The 19,968-nt window shown below is 41.7% G+C and overlaps 4 protein-coding genes and 2 pseudogenes across 14 annotated transcripts in view; all 6 read right to left on the bottom strand.

Moving 5' to 3' along the window:
- Window positions 1-19,968, bottom strand: part of LOC310738056 (uncharacterized protein) — a 491,148-nt gene that overhangs the window by 424,302 nt on the left and 46,878 nt on the right. The gene's annotated exons all lie outside the window — the stretch shown is intronic.
- LOC310738229 (histone H2B pseudogene) lies at window positions 7,455-7,895 on the bottom strand (annotated as a pseudogene). The gene has a single exon. The product of its transcript is annotated as a histone H2B pseudogene (transcript).
- On the bottom strand, window positions 8,399-8,710 carry LOC310738261 (histone H4; the record flags this gene model as incomplete). The annotated part of the gene is made up of 1 exon (XM_083563246.1): window positions 8,399-8,710. One exon carries the CDS (start codon window positions 8,708-8,710, stop codon window positions 8,399-8,401), a length of 312 nt encoding a protein of 103 aa, XP_083419372.1.
- LOC310738180 (histone H3.2) lies at window positions 16,290-16,764 on the bottom strand. The gene has a single exon (XM_083563180.1). The coding sequence runs from the start codon at window positions 16,743-16,745 to the stop codon at window positions 16,335-16,337; it is 411 nt and encodes a 136-aa protein (XP_083419306.1). The 5' UTR covers window positions 16,746-16,764; the 3' UTR covers window positions 16,290-16,334.
- On the bottom strand, window positions 17,277-17,718 carry LOC310738204 (histone H2A; the record flags this gene model as incomplete). The annotated part of the gene is made up of 1 exon (XM_083563207.1): window positions 17,277-17,718. The coding sequence occupies exon 1, from the start codon at window positions 17,661-17,663 to the stop codon at window positions 17,277-17,279; it is 387 nt and encodes a 128-aa protein (XP_083419333.1). The 5' UTR covers window positions 17,664-17,718.
- LOC310738150 (histone H1 pseudogene) lies at window positions 18,219-18,876 on the bottom strand (annotated as a pseudogene). The gene has a single exon. The product of its transcript is annotated as a histone H1 pseudogene (transcript).

Here is a 19,968-nt window from a genome sequence, read left to right on the forward strand (position 1 = left end):
ATCCATCTGAAGAAATACAGAAAAACAAAACAGCAAGAGGTTTTTATAGAAGAAGGTGAAGTTCAGTTCTTGTATGTGTAAAGCATCAACAAATTTACTTTCTTTTGGCTTCTCCCATTAGGGGTCGCCACACACTCTGCACATTGTGAATGGTTGAAAGACATAACACAAGTTCCTATAATCCCAGTAGAGCACTCATACTGAACTTCTTGAGTAGAATCACACATTGTTTACATTTCTCTAACTCGCTAAATCGGAAACAGATGTGTTGATTGGACTTCACACAGGAAGTGCTTTGCAGAAGTGTACAATTTTTTTTGTTTGTAAAGAACAATAATAAAAGATGTCTGTCTTGGTTTGGGTTAATAATAATACCATGTACTAAACAATAGATTTTGACACAACTGCAATTGTAAGCACAATGCCACAACACACTTGTGTGAAAATCATAAAAATAAGTTTTTACCATTGATTTTACCAAGAAAATACAAAATAAAGCTGTAGGACAATTTAGATAAAGACCAATTAAAAGTCAACTGATCAATATTTAGAAGAAAACACCATCATTCAGTATCAAACTAAATCTTAGTCTAAATCTTTACTAAATTCTGTTCTTAATGCATCTACTGGACTGTCAGTTTTGTCTAAAGAGTTTCTTTAATTACACATTGGGTTTGGATTTAAACTTAAATTCATCACTGTGATTTACCAAATTGCTGTTGAGGATGTCGACAAACAGTCACGATCATCAAACACTAATGTGAGTTTCCCTCCGTCGAAAAGAACCATCTTTTAATACTTGAATCTTTATTTCTTAAATAACATTCTCTTCATATTCACATTTATCAGTTCATTTTGTTCCCTAATCCAGGTTAATCTTTCACTGAGGACTGAGGAGTCTATATTCAAAAAAATACAGGTAAACATTTTCATATTTCTATTTTAGCTACATTTCTACATGTTTTTATTGCTATATTTTCTATTATAGTTCAACTCGTATATCTTCTATAAGTCTTTTAAGGGTTACAGCCCTGTGTCTCATCCATCAGAAAGTGCAGAAGAGGGGAATTCATCAGAGGTGCAGGTAAATAAGGAAATTTGTATGTCATTTTGGTTCACATTTTGTTACATACACACATTTTGTACGTCTCTAAATGTGTAGATAAACTGAACGTAAGATGTGATGCGTAATTCAGGACATAGCGGAATGCAATGTTGTCGAGTTTAAAAATAAGTAGATCAACATTAAAGCTTAACACAAATCTTTTAGTAAATACTTTAAATATGATCCTTATTTTGTTCTTTTTCCATTTGTTATTGAATATCAACTGGGCCACGTCAGGTTTCTCAAATAACCATGTCACAGATACCAGTTGGATGAACATAGTTGCTTTCCTATGAAGCACAATGTAAGAGGGGCTTTAATGGACGACTTACTGAAGCTGTTAAGGTTATTTAGTGGGGATGCTGCAAGCGTCCCACGTAGCAAGTACATTCTAGAAAAGGTGTTTAAATTGGTTTTGTCTACAAATCAGAATATCCTCATTATTGTGGCATTTGCAGCTCTTACATTGGCTTTTCAGTGTCTAAGGACAGTGGATTAAAATGCCAGATTTGCTCATCAACACAAACTGTGAGACAAAGTGTAGAATTCGGTCAGTTTTTTATTTGTATACCATTGAGGGATCCATTTAAAGCTCTTCTGGAGAATGAATTCAAAAAGATTTACAATGACCAAACCTTTTGTGGAGGAATGCTAAATTCTTGGACAAACGAGACCTTAATGGCAAGATCCAGTAGATTAATTAATTAAAACCACAAAGGTCTATGCATTAAGTGCTGTATGTGATGCTGTTGCACGACCTTTGCTGCAAAATTTCAAACAGTCTTCATCCAGGTGTTCAAGTGAGAAAAGGCACTGGGACTGTGCGAGTGTATCCTTGTTTGGAGGAGATGCCAGACCTTAGAGATCACAACACAACTGTGCAAATAGGTGAGATTGGCAAAAATAACAAACAGAGCATTTTGGTCATAAAAGGGGCATCTCTAATTGTGGACCCAATTTTCACCTGATCAATGGTGTGGTCCCTGATTACATGTATCGTGTGTTGCTGAGGGTTTGGCTGCTAATAGCCACTTCATGGTTTAATTCTAAAAGCTACAGTCAACCATGGTATACTGGTTTGAACAATTCAAGAGTAGATGAAAATCTTTTAGCAATCAAGCTTCCAAGCTTTTTTTCCTGAATCCCACGGTCTATTGTTGAGCGTAGGTTTTGGAAAGCTCCCAAATGGCAGAAATGGCTTTAATATTACAGTTTGCCAGTCCTGAGGGGGAAATGTCCAAACAAGTATCTTTGCCACTGGGTTTTACATGTACATTTTGCTAGGTTCAGACATTTGTCAAGAAGATATTGACCATGCTCATGAGGCTCTGGAGCTTTATGTTAAATCAGTTCAGTCTTTGTATGGTGAAGATCAGATGACCTACAATGTGCTCCTGCATTTGAGAAAGTGTTGAGAATGTGGGTCCTCTCTATGCCCAGTCTGATTTCATGTTTGAGAATTATAATGGCTACTTGCTTAAGCAAGTAAAAATCAGTAATGCAGTACTTCAGCAGATTTACAAAAGAGTAGCATGGTCTTGTGCATTGCCACGCATAGCTAAGGCCTGCTGTATCTTTTAAGTCCCCTGTGTAGAGTGCTAAGACAGGGCAAAAGGAAATGTTACATAGCTATCCTGCTGTATCCTGATGTCTCACCTGAAATAAAATCATTCTACATAGAAATGACCTCCAGTAAACATCACATAAGGATCTGTGCTAGATATGACAGAGTGACTGCACTTGGAGTGCCAAAGATTAGTCCTGTGTCTGAAAATGATATGAACACATTGCATGCATTGCTAGATGTACCCGTGACGTCTACTGGCAGCTACTACAACAGAAGATTTGTCAATGGAGAAGTCATTCACAGCCAAACATATACAAAGACAAAGAAAATGAACAACTCTTTTTTTATATTAAAAGATGGCAGTATTTTTTATGTTTTCATACCTTCTCTGTGTCAGTGATGACCAACATCGCCTATATGCAGTCAGAAAAATGTGGAAACTGTACAGTGCAGAAGCTGGTTCGAGGATCTACTGTCAAAATATCATTAACCTTTGCAGTTGACAGCAATGATATTATGAGACCATGTGTTTACATTCATTGTTGTTTGTAACAATTCAGAACATATTGTTGTAAATAATCAAAGTTAAATCAAAAATATTGACTATTATTGACTATAGGCATAAAGACCACACGTAGGTGAAGATAAGAGCAAAGTCATGAGTGAAGTACAGATTTCATATTCAATTATCTTTCCCTGTGTTTTTACATCATGAACATCTATAAGGTTTTAGTCATATGTAGGACTTATAGAACATATATGATTAAAAATACATTCATATTATGCATTTTGTATGTGTTTATTGCAGCATATGTGTCCCTCACAATATTCTGTTGGAACATATAAGATGCAAAATAAGTGAACTTTTTGCCTTGTGATTATCAGCCACTGGTTAGTATGTATGTAAACTGTCCAATCAGCGCATGAGTTGCTTAATGTTCTAGCCAATCATATATGATAAGGGGCGGGACATGTACTGATTATGTAGCGCCCATTATGTGACGTCATCACAAGACCTGCCCTGTAGCAAGATACATTATTAGATTTAGATTAGATTAAATTAGATTTAATTAGATTTTTAGATATACAAGATACATTATTAGATTTATTATTATTATTATTATCATTAGTATTGTTATTATTATTATTATTATTATTATTAGAAATATGGTTATATAGATTATAACAGATTTGTACAATTTAAATGTAATTTTAATGAAATTTGAGGTAAAATAAAAAAAATAAATCTAAACATCGGCGATTTTTGTAGTAGTAAAATGCCTCCATCTAGTGGTGATATGAGACATTGCAACTTGTCGTCGAGCGGTACTTTTGGTAATTTTGCTCTGTTTCCACACGGATGGTTTTTACTTGTCGGACCTGTGCTTCATGCCAGATTTTAATCAGTAAAAATAAATGTTTAATATTTATTTCTCGGTGGATTTATTTTTTAATATCTGACTAAATGAAGGATGTCGTGAATAAGTTTTTAAATAAAGTTAAAATTTTTGTCCTTTTTTATATTTATTTTTTATAACAATGGACGAGTTCTGAGTTTTTGAGGTTTTTGAAATTTGAGGTAAAAAAAAAAAAAAAACCTGGACATTAGCTCTAATGCTAACTATGTTGTGCTACTATGGCTCTAATTCAAATTATGGCGTGCTGCTATGGCCCTAGTGGGAAACACTGTTCCGCTACTGTGGCCCAAATTCAATTCATGCTGTGCTGTCCTGGCCCTTATGTTAAACACTGATGTGCCACTGTAGCTCTAATGCTAACTATGTAATGCTGATATGACTCCAATACTAATCATGTGGGCCAACTATGGCTCTAAGTTAATATATGTTGTGCCTCTAGGGCCCTGATGTGAAACACTGTGCTGCTACTGTAGCTCTAATGCTAACTGTGATTCACACCAGGGACCTACCATCACAACATAGGTAGCATTATAGCCATAGTAGCAGAACAATGTTGTGCTACTATGACTTTAATTCAAATTCGGTTGTGCTGCTAGGGCCCTGATGTGAAATACTGTGCTGCTACTATAGCTCCAATGCTAATTATGTTGTGCTGCTATGACTATAATGCGATTTATGTTGGCCAACTATGGCTCTAACTATGTGCTGCTACTATTGCTCTAATCCAAATGATATTGGCGAATGATGGCTCTAAGTCAAATAATGCTCTGCTACTATGGCTCCAATTTAAATTATGTTGTGCTGCTAGGGCCCTGATATGAAACACTGTGCTGCTACTATAGTGGCCGAGCATCATTTGACTTAGAGCCATAGTTGGCCAAGGTCATTTGGATTAGAGTCATAGTAGCACAACATAATTAGCACTAGAGCTGTAGTGGCAGCACAGTGTTCCACATCAGGGCCCTAGCAGCACAACATAATTTGAATCAGAGCCATAGTAGCACAACATAGGTAGCATTAGAGCTACAGTAGCAGAACAATGTTGTGCTACTATGACTTTAATTCAAATTGTGTTGTGCTACTAGGCCCCTGATGTGAAACACTGTGCTGCCACTACAGCTCTAGTGCTAATTATGTTGTGCTACTATGACTCTAATCCAAATGACCTTGGCCAACTATGGCTCTAAGCCAAATGATGCTCTGCTTCTATGGCTCTAATTCAAATCATGTTGTGCTGTTATGGCCCTAGTGGGAAACACTGTTCCACTACTGTGGCCCAAATTCAATTCATGCTGTGCTGTCCTGGCCCTGATGTTAAACACTGATGTGCCACTGTAGCTCTAATGCTAATTATGTAACGCTGATATGACTCCAATAAAAATCATGTGGGCCAACTATGGGTCTAAGTTAATATATGTTGTGCCTCTAGGGCCTTTATGTGAAACACTGTGCTGCTACTATAGCTCTAGCGCTAATTATGTAGTGCTACTATGACTCTAATCCAAATGATCTTGGCCAACTGTGCTGTTATAGCCCTAGTGGGAAACACTGTTCCGCTACTGTGGCCCAAATTCAATTTATGCTGTGCTGTCCTGGCCCTGATGTAAAACACTGTTGTGCTACTGTAGCTCTAATGAGAATTATGTAGTACTGATATGACTAATTCAAAGTACGTTGCGCTACTATAGCTCTAATGCTAACTATGTTGTGCTACTATGACTCTAATACAAATTATGTTGTGCTGCTAGGGCACTTATGTGAAACACTGTACTACTACTATAGCTCTAATGCTAATTATGTTGTGCTGCTATGACTATAATTAATATTATGTTGGCCAACTATGACTAATTTAAACGATGTTGTGCTACTATTGCTCTAATACAAATTATGTTGTGCTGCTAGGGCCCTGATGTGAAACACTGTACTACTACTATAGATCTAACGCTAATTATGTAGTGCTGCTATAACTATAATTCAAATTATGTTGGCAAACTATGGCTCTAATTTAAAATATGTTGTGCCTCTAGGGCCCTGATTTGAAACACTGTGCTGCTACTGTAGCTCTAATGCTAACTGTGCTTCACGTCAGGGCCCTAGCAGCACAACATAACTTTAGTTAGAGTCATAGTTAGCTATAGTAGCAGAACAATGTTGTGCAGAACAATGTTGTGCTACTATGACTAACTCGAGTTATGTTGTGCTGTTAGGGCCCTGATGTGAAACACTATACTGCTACTATAGCTCTAATGCTAACTGTGTTTCACATCAGGGCCCTAACAGCACAACATACCTTGAGTTAGAGTCATAGTAGCACAACATTGTTCTGCTACTATAGCTCTAATGCTAACAATGTTGTGCTACTATGACTCTAATACAAATTATGTTGTGCTGCTAGGGCCCTGATGTGAAACACTGTACTGCTACTATAGCGCTAATGCTAATTATGTTGTGCTGCTATGACTATATTTCAAATTATGTTGGCCAACTATGGCTCTAATTTAAATCATGTTTTGCTACTATGTCTCTAATTTAAAATATGTTGTGCCACTAGGGCCCTGATGTAAAACACCGTGCTGCTACTATAGCTCTAATGCTAATTATGTAATGCCGTTATGACAATACAAATCATGTGGGCCAACTATGACTCTAATTCAATTTACGTTGTGCTGCTAGGGCACTTATGTGAAACACTGTACTGCTACTATAGCTCTAATGCTAATTATGTTGTGCTGTTATGACTATATTTCAAATTATGTTGGCCAACTATGGCTCTAATTTAAAATATGTTGTGCCTCTAGGGCCCTGGTGTGAAACACTGTTCTGCAACTATAGCTCTAATGCTAATTACAGTGCTGTTATGACTATAATTCAGATTATGTTGCACTGCTATATAGCCCTGATGTGAAACACCGTTAGCATTAGAGCTATAGGAGCAGAACAGTGTATCCCACCAGGGCCCTAGTAGCACAACATTATTTGAATTGGAGTCATAGTAGCACAACAGTTAGCAGAACAATGGTGTGCTACTATGACTCCAATTCAAATAATGCTGTGCTACTATGGTTCTAATTCAAATTATGTTGTGCTGCTAGGGCCCTGATGGGAAACACGGTTGTGTGACTATGGCCCTAATTCAAAAGATGTGCAAATATAGCTCAAAATTAAATTATGTTGTGCTGTTCTGCAAATATAGCTCTAATGCTAATTATGCAATGCTGCCATGACTATAATTTAAATGATGCTGTACTACTGTATCTCTAATGCTAAGGTTTGTTTACTTACCTCGTTATACAAAAGGTCATAGTCAGCCGGCGGGGAGAATTGCTGCCCCCGTAAAGAAGACCGCTCTTTGTATGAAAAAATGGGTGGCTCTTAAAAGAGCCGTTGGTTTTTATCTTAAAGACGGCGATAACACGCTTTACTTTGAGCTGGTGTACTTGGTGACGGCCTTTGTGCCCTCGGACACGGCATGCTTTGCAAGTTCACCGGGAAGCAACAGGCGCACGGCGGTCTGGATTTCCCTGGAAGTGATGGTGGACCGCTTGTTGTAGTGAGCGAGACGAGAAGACTCACCGGCGATGCGCTCGAAAATGTCGTTTACGAAGGAATTCATGATGCCCATAGCCTTAGAAGAGATGCCGGTATCAGGGTGCACCTGCTTCAGAACCTTGTACACGTAGATAGCGTAGCTCTCCTTCCTTGACTTTCTGCGCTTCTTGCCTCCTTTGCCGGCCGTCTTCGTGACAGCCTTCTTGGAGCCCTTCTTGGGCGCGGTCTTTGCTGGATCAGTAGGCATAATGCTGCTTCTCGAGGAAACTGCGAGAGAATGAAAAAGGACCGCCTCGCCGCCTCTCTATTTACAGACCTGCATTGTAAGTACGTACAAGGGAAAGGAGTCGTATTATTGGTCACAAATCCAAACCTCATCATACAAGGCTCCGCCCTCGTCCCATCCTCTCTCGTTCCCTCTCCCCCGCCCCTGAGCTACGCTTTGTTTCCCTGCCCGCCGTTTTGTGCGCGCACACGCACACGCAAATATGAAGTATATATATATAGAGAGAGAGAGAGAGAGAGAGAGACTTTGAGACAAAACTGTAGTGCTTGTGCAACATTTTATCTTATTAGAATATATCTATAATTATTCCAAATTACATTATTCACATACACTTGAGAAAATAGTTATTTCCTCCCCTTCTCCGCCACACACACACACACACACACACAGAAAAAGAAACAATAGCTCATTTTGTAATATTTGGGTGGCTCTTAAAAGAGCCGTTGTGTTCACGTTATTTGGTAGGTAAGCGTTTAACCGCCGAAGCCGTAAAGAGTGCGTCCCTGGCGTTTCAGGGCATACACCACATCCATAGCGGTGACGGTCTTTCTCTTCGCATGCTCGGTGTATGTGACTGCATCGCGGATGACGTTCTCCAAGAACACCTTCAGTACACCACGAGTCTCCTCGTAGATCAGACCGGATATACGTTTAACACCACCACGGCGAGCCAGACGGCGGATAGCCGGCTTAGTGATACCCTGGATGTTATCGCGCAGAACCTTACGATGGCGTTTAGCGCCTCCTTTACCGAGTCCCTTGCCACCCTTTCCTCTTCCAGACATTGTGCTGCTCTCACAAAGTCAAGCTGCTCAATAAAGAAGCCCCGCGCAATGCCCGCCTATTTATTCTCTCTCCACAGGACCTAGTTGAGAACAGGCGAGGGGGCGGACCTAAAACTAACGATCACACAAAACAATGTCTTCAAAGCGAAACGCCACAGCCGTTAACATGCTAGAGTCTTGTACTTCCTCAGGCTTTTTGTCCACACAAACATAGTGATATAGAAATAGTAATAGTCATGTAGTGGAATTGATTTAATTTGGTTTTTGCTCACAGCATGGTACACTCAATGCAGTTCAACCCACAAATATTTGAATTGAGAATTATAATTAGAAAAACTGTTTTGACTCAGTTGCAATTTTTATTCCAGTAGAAGTATAAATCAAATTGCAGTTCTTGTTGCATTAAGTAGGCTTTTATCATCATGAGGAATACAAAATATTGCACACACTATGCTTTCAGTTACTTACACACTGTGCCACTACTGACCAGAAAGGTGTAAATCTGATGGGGGACAAAATATTGAGCTACTGTACATATGCAATTAAAAGGTTTTCGCATATCCCAACTCATCTGGAAGCTGGGGTCAGAGCGCAGGGTCAGCCATGGTACAGCGCCCCTGGAGCTGATAGGGCTAAGTGCCGTAAAGAGTGCGTCCCTGGCGTTTCAGGGCATACACCACATCCATAGCGGTGACAGTCTTTCTCTTCGCATGCTCGGTGTATGTGACTGCATCGCGGATGACGTTCTGCAAGAACACCTTCAGTACACCACGAGTCTCCCCGTAGATCAGACCGGATATATGTTTATACGGTGGTGTTAAACGCCTTGCTCAAGGGCTCAACCAGTGCCTTGCGCAAGGGCTCAACAGTGGTAGCTTGGCAGTGCTGGGGAACCGCTGACCTTGTGATCAGTAACCCAGAGCCTTAACCACTGGACTACCACTGCCCTGCTTACACCACTACCAGTAGTAGTAGTAGTAGCGTTAATCTTGTACTATACTTTTCAACACACAAGAAATATAGCATGACTATTGTAGGAATGGCCCATGATTATTATTAATATTAACAAGCATTTTTCTCATTTCTATTAATGTGGTACTTTTTGCATTAGCAGTAGTAGCAATAGTAGTAGTCGTATTAGTAGTAGAAGTAGTAGTAGTAGTAGTAGTAGTAGTCAGTTATCCATACATCTCTCACATAGACCAGGAGATTATGGTAATATTTGCATCAAGCATCAGAATGAGTGAGCATTGTGTGTACCTACATGGGCTGTAGAACATTGAGTAAATATATGTATATTATTTATCCAATTCAATAGGACGAAGTTTCAGAGACAGATGATGCTTCAGATACACAGTCACTTCTACAGCACCAATATTTTGATGGCACCTTAAAAAAGGGAGAAATGTTCCTTTATTGAGAAAACATATATGCAGATGCAAATACGAGTGCAGGAACAGGAACTCACAAATCATTCGTGAACATCATTCCACCACAGCAGGAGCTGACAAGCTGAGCAAACCCAGTGCTCAATCTGCACTAGTGTCCAGAAGTATATGGACAGGGCCACACACTTTGTCTGGGAGTGTATGCATCTTTTACCTATGCTGCAAAATATGCGGTAAGGTCTCTATGTGTGACCGGTTTAATGGCTTTTAAAATAAAGACAAATAGACAGGCATACATAATGGGTTAATTTTAAATCCGAAGACACGCCCACTGCTGCAGAGTTGCGCTTTGACATTGAGCACACCTGTGCCACGTAATTAGTTCAGCGTGCTCTTGGCTTTATAAAAAGCACTGTTGAGTTTGGCTCTTTGATACCTTTCCTATCTGTAGGCTGTGTGGCTAGAGAAGGTATTTTTGCGTATACTGTCCTGTTGCGGCCCCCTGGTGAGATGGTTGTTTTATTTGACTTTATTAGTTGCTGATCATGGTCTGAATGTGTGTTTGTAGGGATGTGTGCATGAACGCAGGTAGCATATAGTGACAATAGTTTAACCCCTGTTTATGAGGTAGGCAACTTAATTGTGGGTTATTTATGAGAGAGGGAAACCTTTTTGAAGTGTTTTATTTGTTTGTTTTTCAGGTGCGGCAAAGAGTGCTAGCTGCTGGTTTCTAGAGACTTCTACAAGCTGGTTTCTAGAGACTTCTACAAGCTGGTTTCTAGAGACTTCTACAAGCTGGTTTCTAGAGACTTCTACAAGCTGGTTTCTAGAGACTTCTACAAGCTGGTTTCTAGAGACTTCTACAAGCTGGTTTCTAGAGACTTCTACAAGCTGGTTTCTAGAGACTTCTACAAGCTGGTTTCTAGAGACTTCTACAAGCTGGTTTCTAGAGACTTCTACAAGCTGGTTTCTAGAGACTTCTACAAGCTGGTTTCTAGAGACTTCTACAAGCTGGTTTCTAGAGACTTCTACAAGCTGGTTTCTAGAGACTTCTACAAGCTGGTTTCTAGAGACTTCTACAAGCTGGTTTCTAGAGACTTCTACAAGCTGGTTTCTAGAGACTTCTACAAGCTGGTTTCTAGAGACTTCTACAAGCTGGTTTCTAAACCCTATTTAGACTTTTGGTGTACAGTTGGGACTAAGCGGACGTCGCGGTAGTAAACCGCTGTTACTGAGTGTTTTTAACAGATTATTTTGCGCACCGTTCTTTGTACTATGTTTGAGTGAGGACGTGGATATTTATCTCTGGTGCAAGTGTATTAAAATAACAGGCTTTGTATTTTTGCTCTGTGAGCCACTTGTATACTTTTTAAATATTAATCGGGAGTTACCGGTTTTGCTGTACTGTGTTTTTCTTTGTGGGTATATAAGTTTATGTGCCATTTATGTAATTGTTTCCACATGTAATTATCTGATGAGCCGTGATTTGAGACTTAAACAAAGAAACCAAAAAATAAACCAAAAACAAAGCCAACACACAAAAATACTCTCCCCTTCTGTTTAAGAATTATGCACTGATTTGCTGGGTGTTTTGTCCCTTCTGTTTAAAAAGTGGAATTAATCTAGTCTCTCCAATTGTGGGTAAATAACTGGTAAGCTGTAAATGGTATTTTAAAATATTTGTAAGCATTTTCTGTGAAATAAACTTGTACTATTTTTGGAAAGTCACGTCTCTGTCTTTAACCCCATCCGAACCAGCAGGGTCCTTCATATTTTTGTAACTTTTTGGTTTAATTTTTCTTTTGCGTTCAATTTATTTTCCTGGGTGAATAAATAACCCAGGTGGCGTAGTCGGTTCCTTTTTATTTCTAATACCTTTAACCAAAGGTTACAATTGTATTTGGACAGTGTCACGCTGACTTGTACAGACTGTCAATCAAACTATTATTCTAGAACTTGGCGCATCACGACACATTTTTCTTGGTAACTGCTCCACTGTCACAGAGTGTGTATGCTCACTGAGTGCTCACCTGAATAGGAAATGCAGTGTATGCTATATATCTCTGTTTATATTTCCTAATAACGTACCATGTAGTGTAGACAGGCATCATTTGATAAAGTGAACAATTCCTTTGACTTGACTTCGGTAATCAACAAAAGGTAGAGAGGAATGTGCACTTTCTAGATTTGGTCACACAATAGCAGTCAAGACCGATGCAGAACTACACACCATGCTGCATTAAGCAATCATTATTATTATTTATGGTATTCATCAAACCCTATTCTTAACTCATTCCTCAACTTACTAAGAATAATTATTAGGATCATGGTTGGTGGTGGTGGTAGTAGTAGTAAATGTAGTAGAAGAACTGGGTCTGAGATGAGATCAGAAAAAACAAACAAACAACATTCACAAATTAAACCTTAAAAAATTAGTCCAAAAACATTTCATACTAGTGTTTAAGGGTATACAGGGTTTCTTCCTAAAGTGAACTGTGAGTCCCTTTTTGTCTCGCTTCGTGTTTATCTAATAGGCCAGTAGAACACGTCATATATATATATATATCAAATTGCATTAGTGCCCATAACTATAGTCACAAGTTCCTAGATCATTTGAATATTTGTGTGTGCGTGTGTTTGTTTGGACAACAGAAGAGATTTGGGAAGAGCAAGAAATAAAACCAAACAATGTTGCACAATATCCTGGAAAGTGTCAGTATATTTGAACTGTGTTACAATTTGAAGAGAGAAACAGAGTGAGATTTAATAATGTCACATTAGATTAACATGTGTGTGTCTCTCATTTCAGCAGGTTGTTTGTTGAATTTAGCTCAGCTTATACTACAGTTAGCCCTGTCAACAGCTTGGCATCAGCACACATCTCTGTAACTGGACCCTGGACTTGCTTGAACACCTTCACCTCCTCCAGTCCCACACTCAGGGATGCGTATTGTACCCTTACTTATATTCACTTTTCCACTAATGAGTGCTTACCTGCCTAAGCCTTAGAAAGCATCATCAAGTTTGCTGATGACACCACGAATGGTAGGCCTGATCAGAGGTAAAGATGAGACGGCTTTCAGGGAGGAGATCCAGCGCCTAGTAATTCACACCAACAGAGATGTTGTGGAGTGTGAATTCAGCCTCAAGTTACTTTAAGGCCTTATCTTCGAGGATCTCACCTGGTCACTGAACTCTTCTCTCTACTTCGCACACCCATGACTTTAGTACCACTCATATTACATCACTTCAATACCAGAACCTTTTTAAATGCGTTTCTTGCACATCCTTTCTGAACTGCTGCTATATTGCTCCTTTGCAGAACACTTTTTCTTTTTCTTTACATTTTTGCTACTCTTCAATTTTGTTCAATTTGTCTTGTCACAACAGGTTCACTGGCGGAGCTATTATGTGTTTTATGGATTGTCCTGCACTGACTTGTGTTGTCTTGCACTGTCTTGTGTTGTCTTTGCACTGTTTGCACCAGGTTGCACACATGCACTTTATGTGGCAAGGACACTTACCAGCCCTGTGTGTTCTGTTTCTGGAATTGTTGTTTAATGTAGCATCAGGGCTGGGATGCGAAGGTTCCGTTGTCTCATTTCACTGTGTACTGCGTCAGCTATATATGGTTGGAATGACAATAAAAGCTTCTTGACCTGACCTCTTGACTTGTCTCAACAACGCCTGTGATTGCTGAGGACACTTTAAAAGTCCTGTCTGTGCTACAGGATACTGGAGAACTTCTACAGCTGTACCATTTCTGTGTGGTACAGCAACTGCACTGCTCCAGGCCCTATAAAATAAAATGGAAAATGAAAATCTCCCAATGAATCATTGGCACTCAGCTCCCCATCTTGGAGAACATTCACAAGAAACACTGTCTGGAAAGGTCAAGTCAAGTCAAGTCAAGTTTATTTGTATAGCGCTTTTCACAACAGACATTGTCTCAAAGCAGCTTTACAGAAAACAACAGTGAAGGTGAATGGTGTGCGTTTGTCCCTGATGAGCAGCCGTGGCGACAGTGGCAAGGAAAAACTCCCTTAGATGATATGAGGAGGAAACCTTGAGAGGAACCAGACTCAAAGGGGAACCCATCCTCATATGGGTGACATTAAGAGTTTGATCATAAATCTTTCAACAATACAGAACAATTTGTGATCATCATAGATCCAGCATCAGCTTCTCCATGCCAGGGCCTTTAAACACTCGGCATCTACTTCTCCATGATCATCCATAGGTCCATAATCTTCACGAGGTGGGACGTGACTGGAGCTGGCCAAACCTCAGGATGCCTCGGGATGGGGAGAGAAAGAGAAGCAGTGGAGAGGAATTAGCGTAGCTGCTGTTCATGATATTAACAGCACAAATTGATAATGTGCATGTGATCATGTATTCTGGAGCACAAGGTTATGATGTGATGTGTGTGATGTGTGTGATGTGTAGGCTTTGCTAAAAAGATATGTTTTTAATCTACACTTAAACTGGGAGAGTGTATCTGAACCCCGAACACTGTCAGGAAGACTATTCCAGAGTTTAGGAGCTAAATGTGAAAATGCTCTACCACCTTTAGTGGACTTTGCTATTCTAGGAACTACTAGAAGTCCAGAGTTTTGAGATCTCAGGGAGCGTGGCGGATTGTAGCGTGTTAAGAGACTGGATAGATACATGGGAGCCAAACCATTTAGTGCTTTATAAGTGAGTAGCAGTAGTTTGTAGTCTATTCGAAACTTAACAGGAAGCCAATGTAGGGACGATAAGATTGGGGTTATATGATCATATTTTCTTGACCTAGTAAGAACTCTTGCTGCGGCATTCTGAACTAACTGAAGCTTGTTTATTAATGATGCAGGACATCCACCTAGTAATGCATTACAATAGTCTATTCTAGAGGTCATAAACGCATGGACGAGCTTCTCTGCATCAGATATAGATAACATATTTCTTAGCTTGGAAATATTTCTAAGGTGAAAGAAGGCTGTTTTTGTAACTTGATTGATGTGATTTTTAAAAGATAAGTTGCTGTCTAAAATAACTCCCAGGTCTTTTACCGTTGAACTAGTAGTTACAGAACAAAGGGCGCAGCAGTTGTCTGTGCAGAGCTCACAAGATCATCAAGGACCCTTCACATCCCAGTCACAAACTGTTTAACCTCCATCCATCAAGATCGAGATACAGAAACATACGCACCAGAACCAGCAGGATCAGGGACAGCTTTATTTCCATCCACCATCACCACACTGAACTCTACACTACACCGTTAGATCACTGTATAAGCACTGTATATGTAAATGTTACATATTGTTTTTGTATACTCCGCATTCTCTACACATATTGTGCCTCACTTCCATCTGCACTACTATTATATTTATGTGTATCTGTATATACCTTACTGTACATCCTGCCACATTCATGTATATACAGATATATATTTCTATCTATCTAACGAACCTCTGAGCAGATGCTAAATGCATTCTCTTAGCTCTGTACATGTATCTTGCACAATGACAATAAAGTCAACAATAAATCTAATCTAAAATATAATATAAAATTACACTAGTGTCCATGAGTACTTGGAGAGGGCCACTATTCATTCATTTCATTGTGTTGCTGTTGGTATTGCACATTTTCCCACACAAATACATATACACATATACGTGTGTGTGTGTGTGTGTGTGTGTGTGTGTGTGTGTGTGTGGTCAGGTTTGGACATATATACACGACAACGAAAGAGAACATACATACAGTGCTTTAGATTCATGTTATGTCAAATTGTTCCTAACGCATAAAAACCATGTTTAAATGGTCAGAATCGTAGTCAGCATACTAAAGTTATATGTGAGAGAATTAATACTATGATGAATGCAATTTATTGTTTTGTTTGTTTTTTTGTCTCCCTTAGAATACAAACGAATGGGAGGTGACACTTTGGCCACAAGATGGCAGTCACGCTCCGTGCAGAACAGCAAGCGACCTTCTTTTTGCATTTATTATTATTATTATTAATATTACTGTCGCCAAGTATTAAAATAATCTATAATAAAATACACAAAATGCTCAGCGACAGATCCACAAAATTAGAGGTTTCCTGAAGCACTCCATTCTAATAACTAGTTTATATATATATATATAATCATTATTTGTTTAAAACAACCACGGTATAGACTTGCTCGTTTTACTGAGACAATGAGGTGGCTCTTAAAAGAGCCTTTGTGTATACTGGACAGAGTTATTGTTTAAGCGCGCTCTCCGCGAATACGGCGGGCCAGCTGAATGTCCTTGGGCATGATGGTCACTCTCTTGGCGTGGATGGCGCACAGGTTGGTGTCCTCGAACAGGCCGACCAAGTATGCCTCGCTCGCCTCCTGCAAAGCCATTACAGCGGAGCTCTGGAAACGCAAGTCAGTCTTGAAGTCTTGAGCAATTTCTCTCACCAGGCGCTGGAAGGGCAGCTTGCGGATGAGCAGCTCAGTAGACTTCTGATAGCGACGGATCTCTCTCAAAGCCACGGTGCCGGGCCTGTAACGGTGAGGCTTCTTCACGCCGCCGGTAGCCGGAGCGCTCTTGCGAGCAGCCTTGGTGGCGAGCTGCTTCCTGGGCGCCTTGCCACCAGTGGATTTACGGGCAGTCTGCTTAGTTCTTGCCATAGCGTTGAGCTGTGCACTTCGCGGAAGAAAAACAGAATGAAAAGCGCTAGCAAACGCTGGCTTTTTAAGCCTGAACGACGCCTCGCGTTCATTGGGCGTCTCGAAACCGCTCGTCTTGCATTGGATCGATCGCTATACGTCACTCGACGATTATTGGCTTAGACCTAGTCAGCGCCACAGTTTGAACACCCCAACCCACCCTCCCTCTCTCCCTCCCTCGGCTCTCTTGCACAGCACTGTTTTCCTCTGTTCTATAGTTACACAAAGACGGCCGTCGCAATTTAGTTTCACTTTTCAGACCTTGTTTAACCAGCATACTTCCCTGTTATATTTATGCTTCTAAGTCACTAATGAGAATGGCATGATTATTAGACTATTCCAATGGGTTTTATTAAATGTGATTCTCTTGGGTGCAACTTTCTAGAATGAATACAATTATATACACAAAGTAACAAACTTGCACTTTTTGAGTCAAAGTGGGTGGCTCTTAAAAGAGCCTTTGGGTACTGACAAACACAGCATTGGACTGCTTTACTTGGTCTTGACAGCCTTCTCAGTCTTCTTAGGCAGAAGTACAGCCTGAATATTAGGCAGCACACCACCCTGAGCGATGGTCACTCCGCCGAGCAGTTTGTTCAGCTCCTCATCGTTACGCACGGCGAGTTGCAAGTGTCGGGGAATGATACGAGTCTTCTTGTTATCACGGGCAGCGTTACCAGCCAACTCCAGAATCTCAGCGGTCAGATACTCCAGCACAGCCGCCAGGTAAACGGGAGCGCCGGCACCGACGCGCTCAGCGTAGTTGCCTTTACGCAGAAGCCTGTGCACACGGCCTACAGGAAACTGCAGTCCTGCCCTGGATGAGCGAGTCTTGGCCTTGGCCCTGGCTTTGCCACCGGTTTTGCCTCTTCCACTCATTTTGCTGTAGATCAGATTTGTTCAAGGAACAAGTCGATAATAGTGAACGCTTCGCGCTGAAAACTCAGTGATATAGGCAACACAGCCACTCTCTCATTGGCTTAGAACACCATGTGATCAACATCCAATCACAAATGCACAAATGGTGACACTCATTCAGCTTTAGCCTAACAACCCCCCCCCCCCCCCCCCGCACACACACACACACACACACACACACACCTCCCCTTCCCTAATAGTCTCTGTGTGTGTGTGTGTGTGTGTGTGTGTGTGTGTGTGTGTGTGTGACTGAGGATTGAGCGCGCGCTCATGGGAGACACAGGTATCAGGAAACAACATTCATGTGAAATGTGTACAACGACACATATATCATATAATCATAAGCATCTCTATAACTACTACATAGTTTGCGTATCCATATGTCATAAATCCCTATCTTGTATTCGCTTTCACTTTCATCATGGGAGGATTCAAAATGTTGCTCTTTGGGGGAAAATATAGGTGGCTCTTAAAAGAGCCGTTTAGTTAAGGTAGACATGAAATAAACAAACATGTTTACTTCTTCTTGGGCGCTGTCTTTTTCGCCTTTGCAGCCTTGGGCTTCGCCGCTTTGGGCTTCACGGTCTTTGCTTTCTTGGGGCTCTTGGCTGCTTTTTTAGGAGTCGCCGGCTTTTTCGCTTTCTTCGGGCTCTTGGTGGCTTTTTTAGCAGCCGCTGCGGGCTTCTTTGCCTTCTTCGGGGACTTCTTGGCGGCGGCACCAGGTTTCTTGGCCGCCACCTTCTTGGGCTTCTTCGCCGCGGCGGGTTTCTTCGCCTTAACAGCGACGGGCTTCTTCGCCTTAGTTGCGGTCTTCTTTGCGGGCTTCGTGGCTTCGGTCTGCTTCTTGTTTAGCTTGAAAGAACCAGACGCGCCGGTCCCTTTGGTCTGTAGAAGAGTTCCCTTCAACACGAGACCCTTGACAGCGAGCTTGACGCGGGAGTTGTTCTTCTCCACGTCGTATCCGCCGGCGGCCAAGGCTTTCTTCAGGGCGGCGAGCGACACACCGCTCCTCTCCTTGGACGAGGAAACCGCTTTGACGATGAGCTCGCCGACGCTGGGGCCGGCTTTCTTGGCCCTCGACGCTGCTTTCTTTTTCGGCGCTTTAGCCGGCGCGGCGGCGGGCGCGGGAGCAACTTCTGCCATCTCTCTAGTATCTGTAGTATCTCAGTGCGAGTCAGACTCTGTATACGCTGTGTAACACACAGAAACCTCCCGCCCCTCTGCTGGTGGGCCGGTCTTAAAACCGAGCATGAGAACGTTGTAGACTCAACCGGGCAGCCGCCGCTTCCGCGACACGCTCGCGAGTGTGTTTTCTCGCAGCGTTTCTCGTCGTAAATAAGACGCCGAAGACAAGATCCCGCGCTATTATGCACACATTTCGCGCGTACGGGCTTGCAAGTGTTCCGCGAGGCCCGTCATGGCCGAATAGAGAGCAGTGGTCGCTCTCGTTTTGCACGGAAGTGCACCGCGCGCCTGGCGCTCGAGCCGGCGCTCGACGCATTTTGTGCAGAGTGCAGTGTAAAAAGGGGTGAGTTACATCCATGTCGGCGGAACAGCGTGTGTTTCACGTGAACGGCGAGCCTTGTCAATGTGTCTGACGCATTGGCAGTGTGTGAATGCTGTGCGTAGTATTGGGAACGCTGGCTCTTGTGGGCTGTGTGAAGCACGTGTTAGTGTATGGAGCAGGTGTGCAAACTCCCCGTGTGCCTCCCGCAGCCGGACTCCCTATGTCTTTGTCATCGTCTGGTCTTCGCCACTAGGCATGGCGCGCCTCGTGCATGGCCCCTTGCTCTAGTAGTCCCAGGCCGACAGGTGTGCCTCGTTGCCCGCTTAACCCTAATTCCAATCAGGTCAGGCTGCGCTAACCTTAACTCGAACAGTGCCAACCCTAACCCTAACTCCATGTCATTCAGGCTGCACCAACCCTAACCCTAACTCTATGTCATTCAGGCTGTGCTAACCCTAATTTGAACAGTGCCAACCCTAACCCTAACTCCATGTCATTCAGGCTGCACCAAACCTAACCCTAACTCTATGTCATTCAGGCTGCGCTAACCCTAATTCGAACAGTGCCAACCCTAACCCTAATTCCATGTCACTCAGGCTGCTTTAACCCTAATTCGAACAGCACTAACCCTTACCCTGTTCCATTCAGGCCGCTCTAACCCTCAATTCATTCATTCATTCATTTTCTCCCGCTTATCCGTAATTCGGGTCGCGGGGGCAGCAGTCTAAGCAGACCCCCGCCTTCGACTGCTGCCCAATC

This window comes from Silurus aristotelis (assembly GCF_946808225.1).
Source record: "Silurus aristotelis genome assembly, chromosome: 15".
Taxonomy (NCBI): Eukaryota; Metazoa; Chordata; class Actinopteri; order Siluriformes; family Siluridae; genus Silurus; species Silurus aristotelis.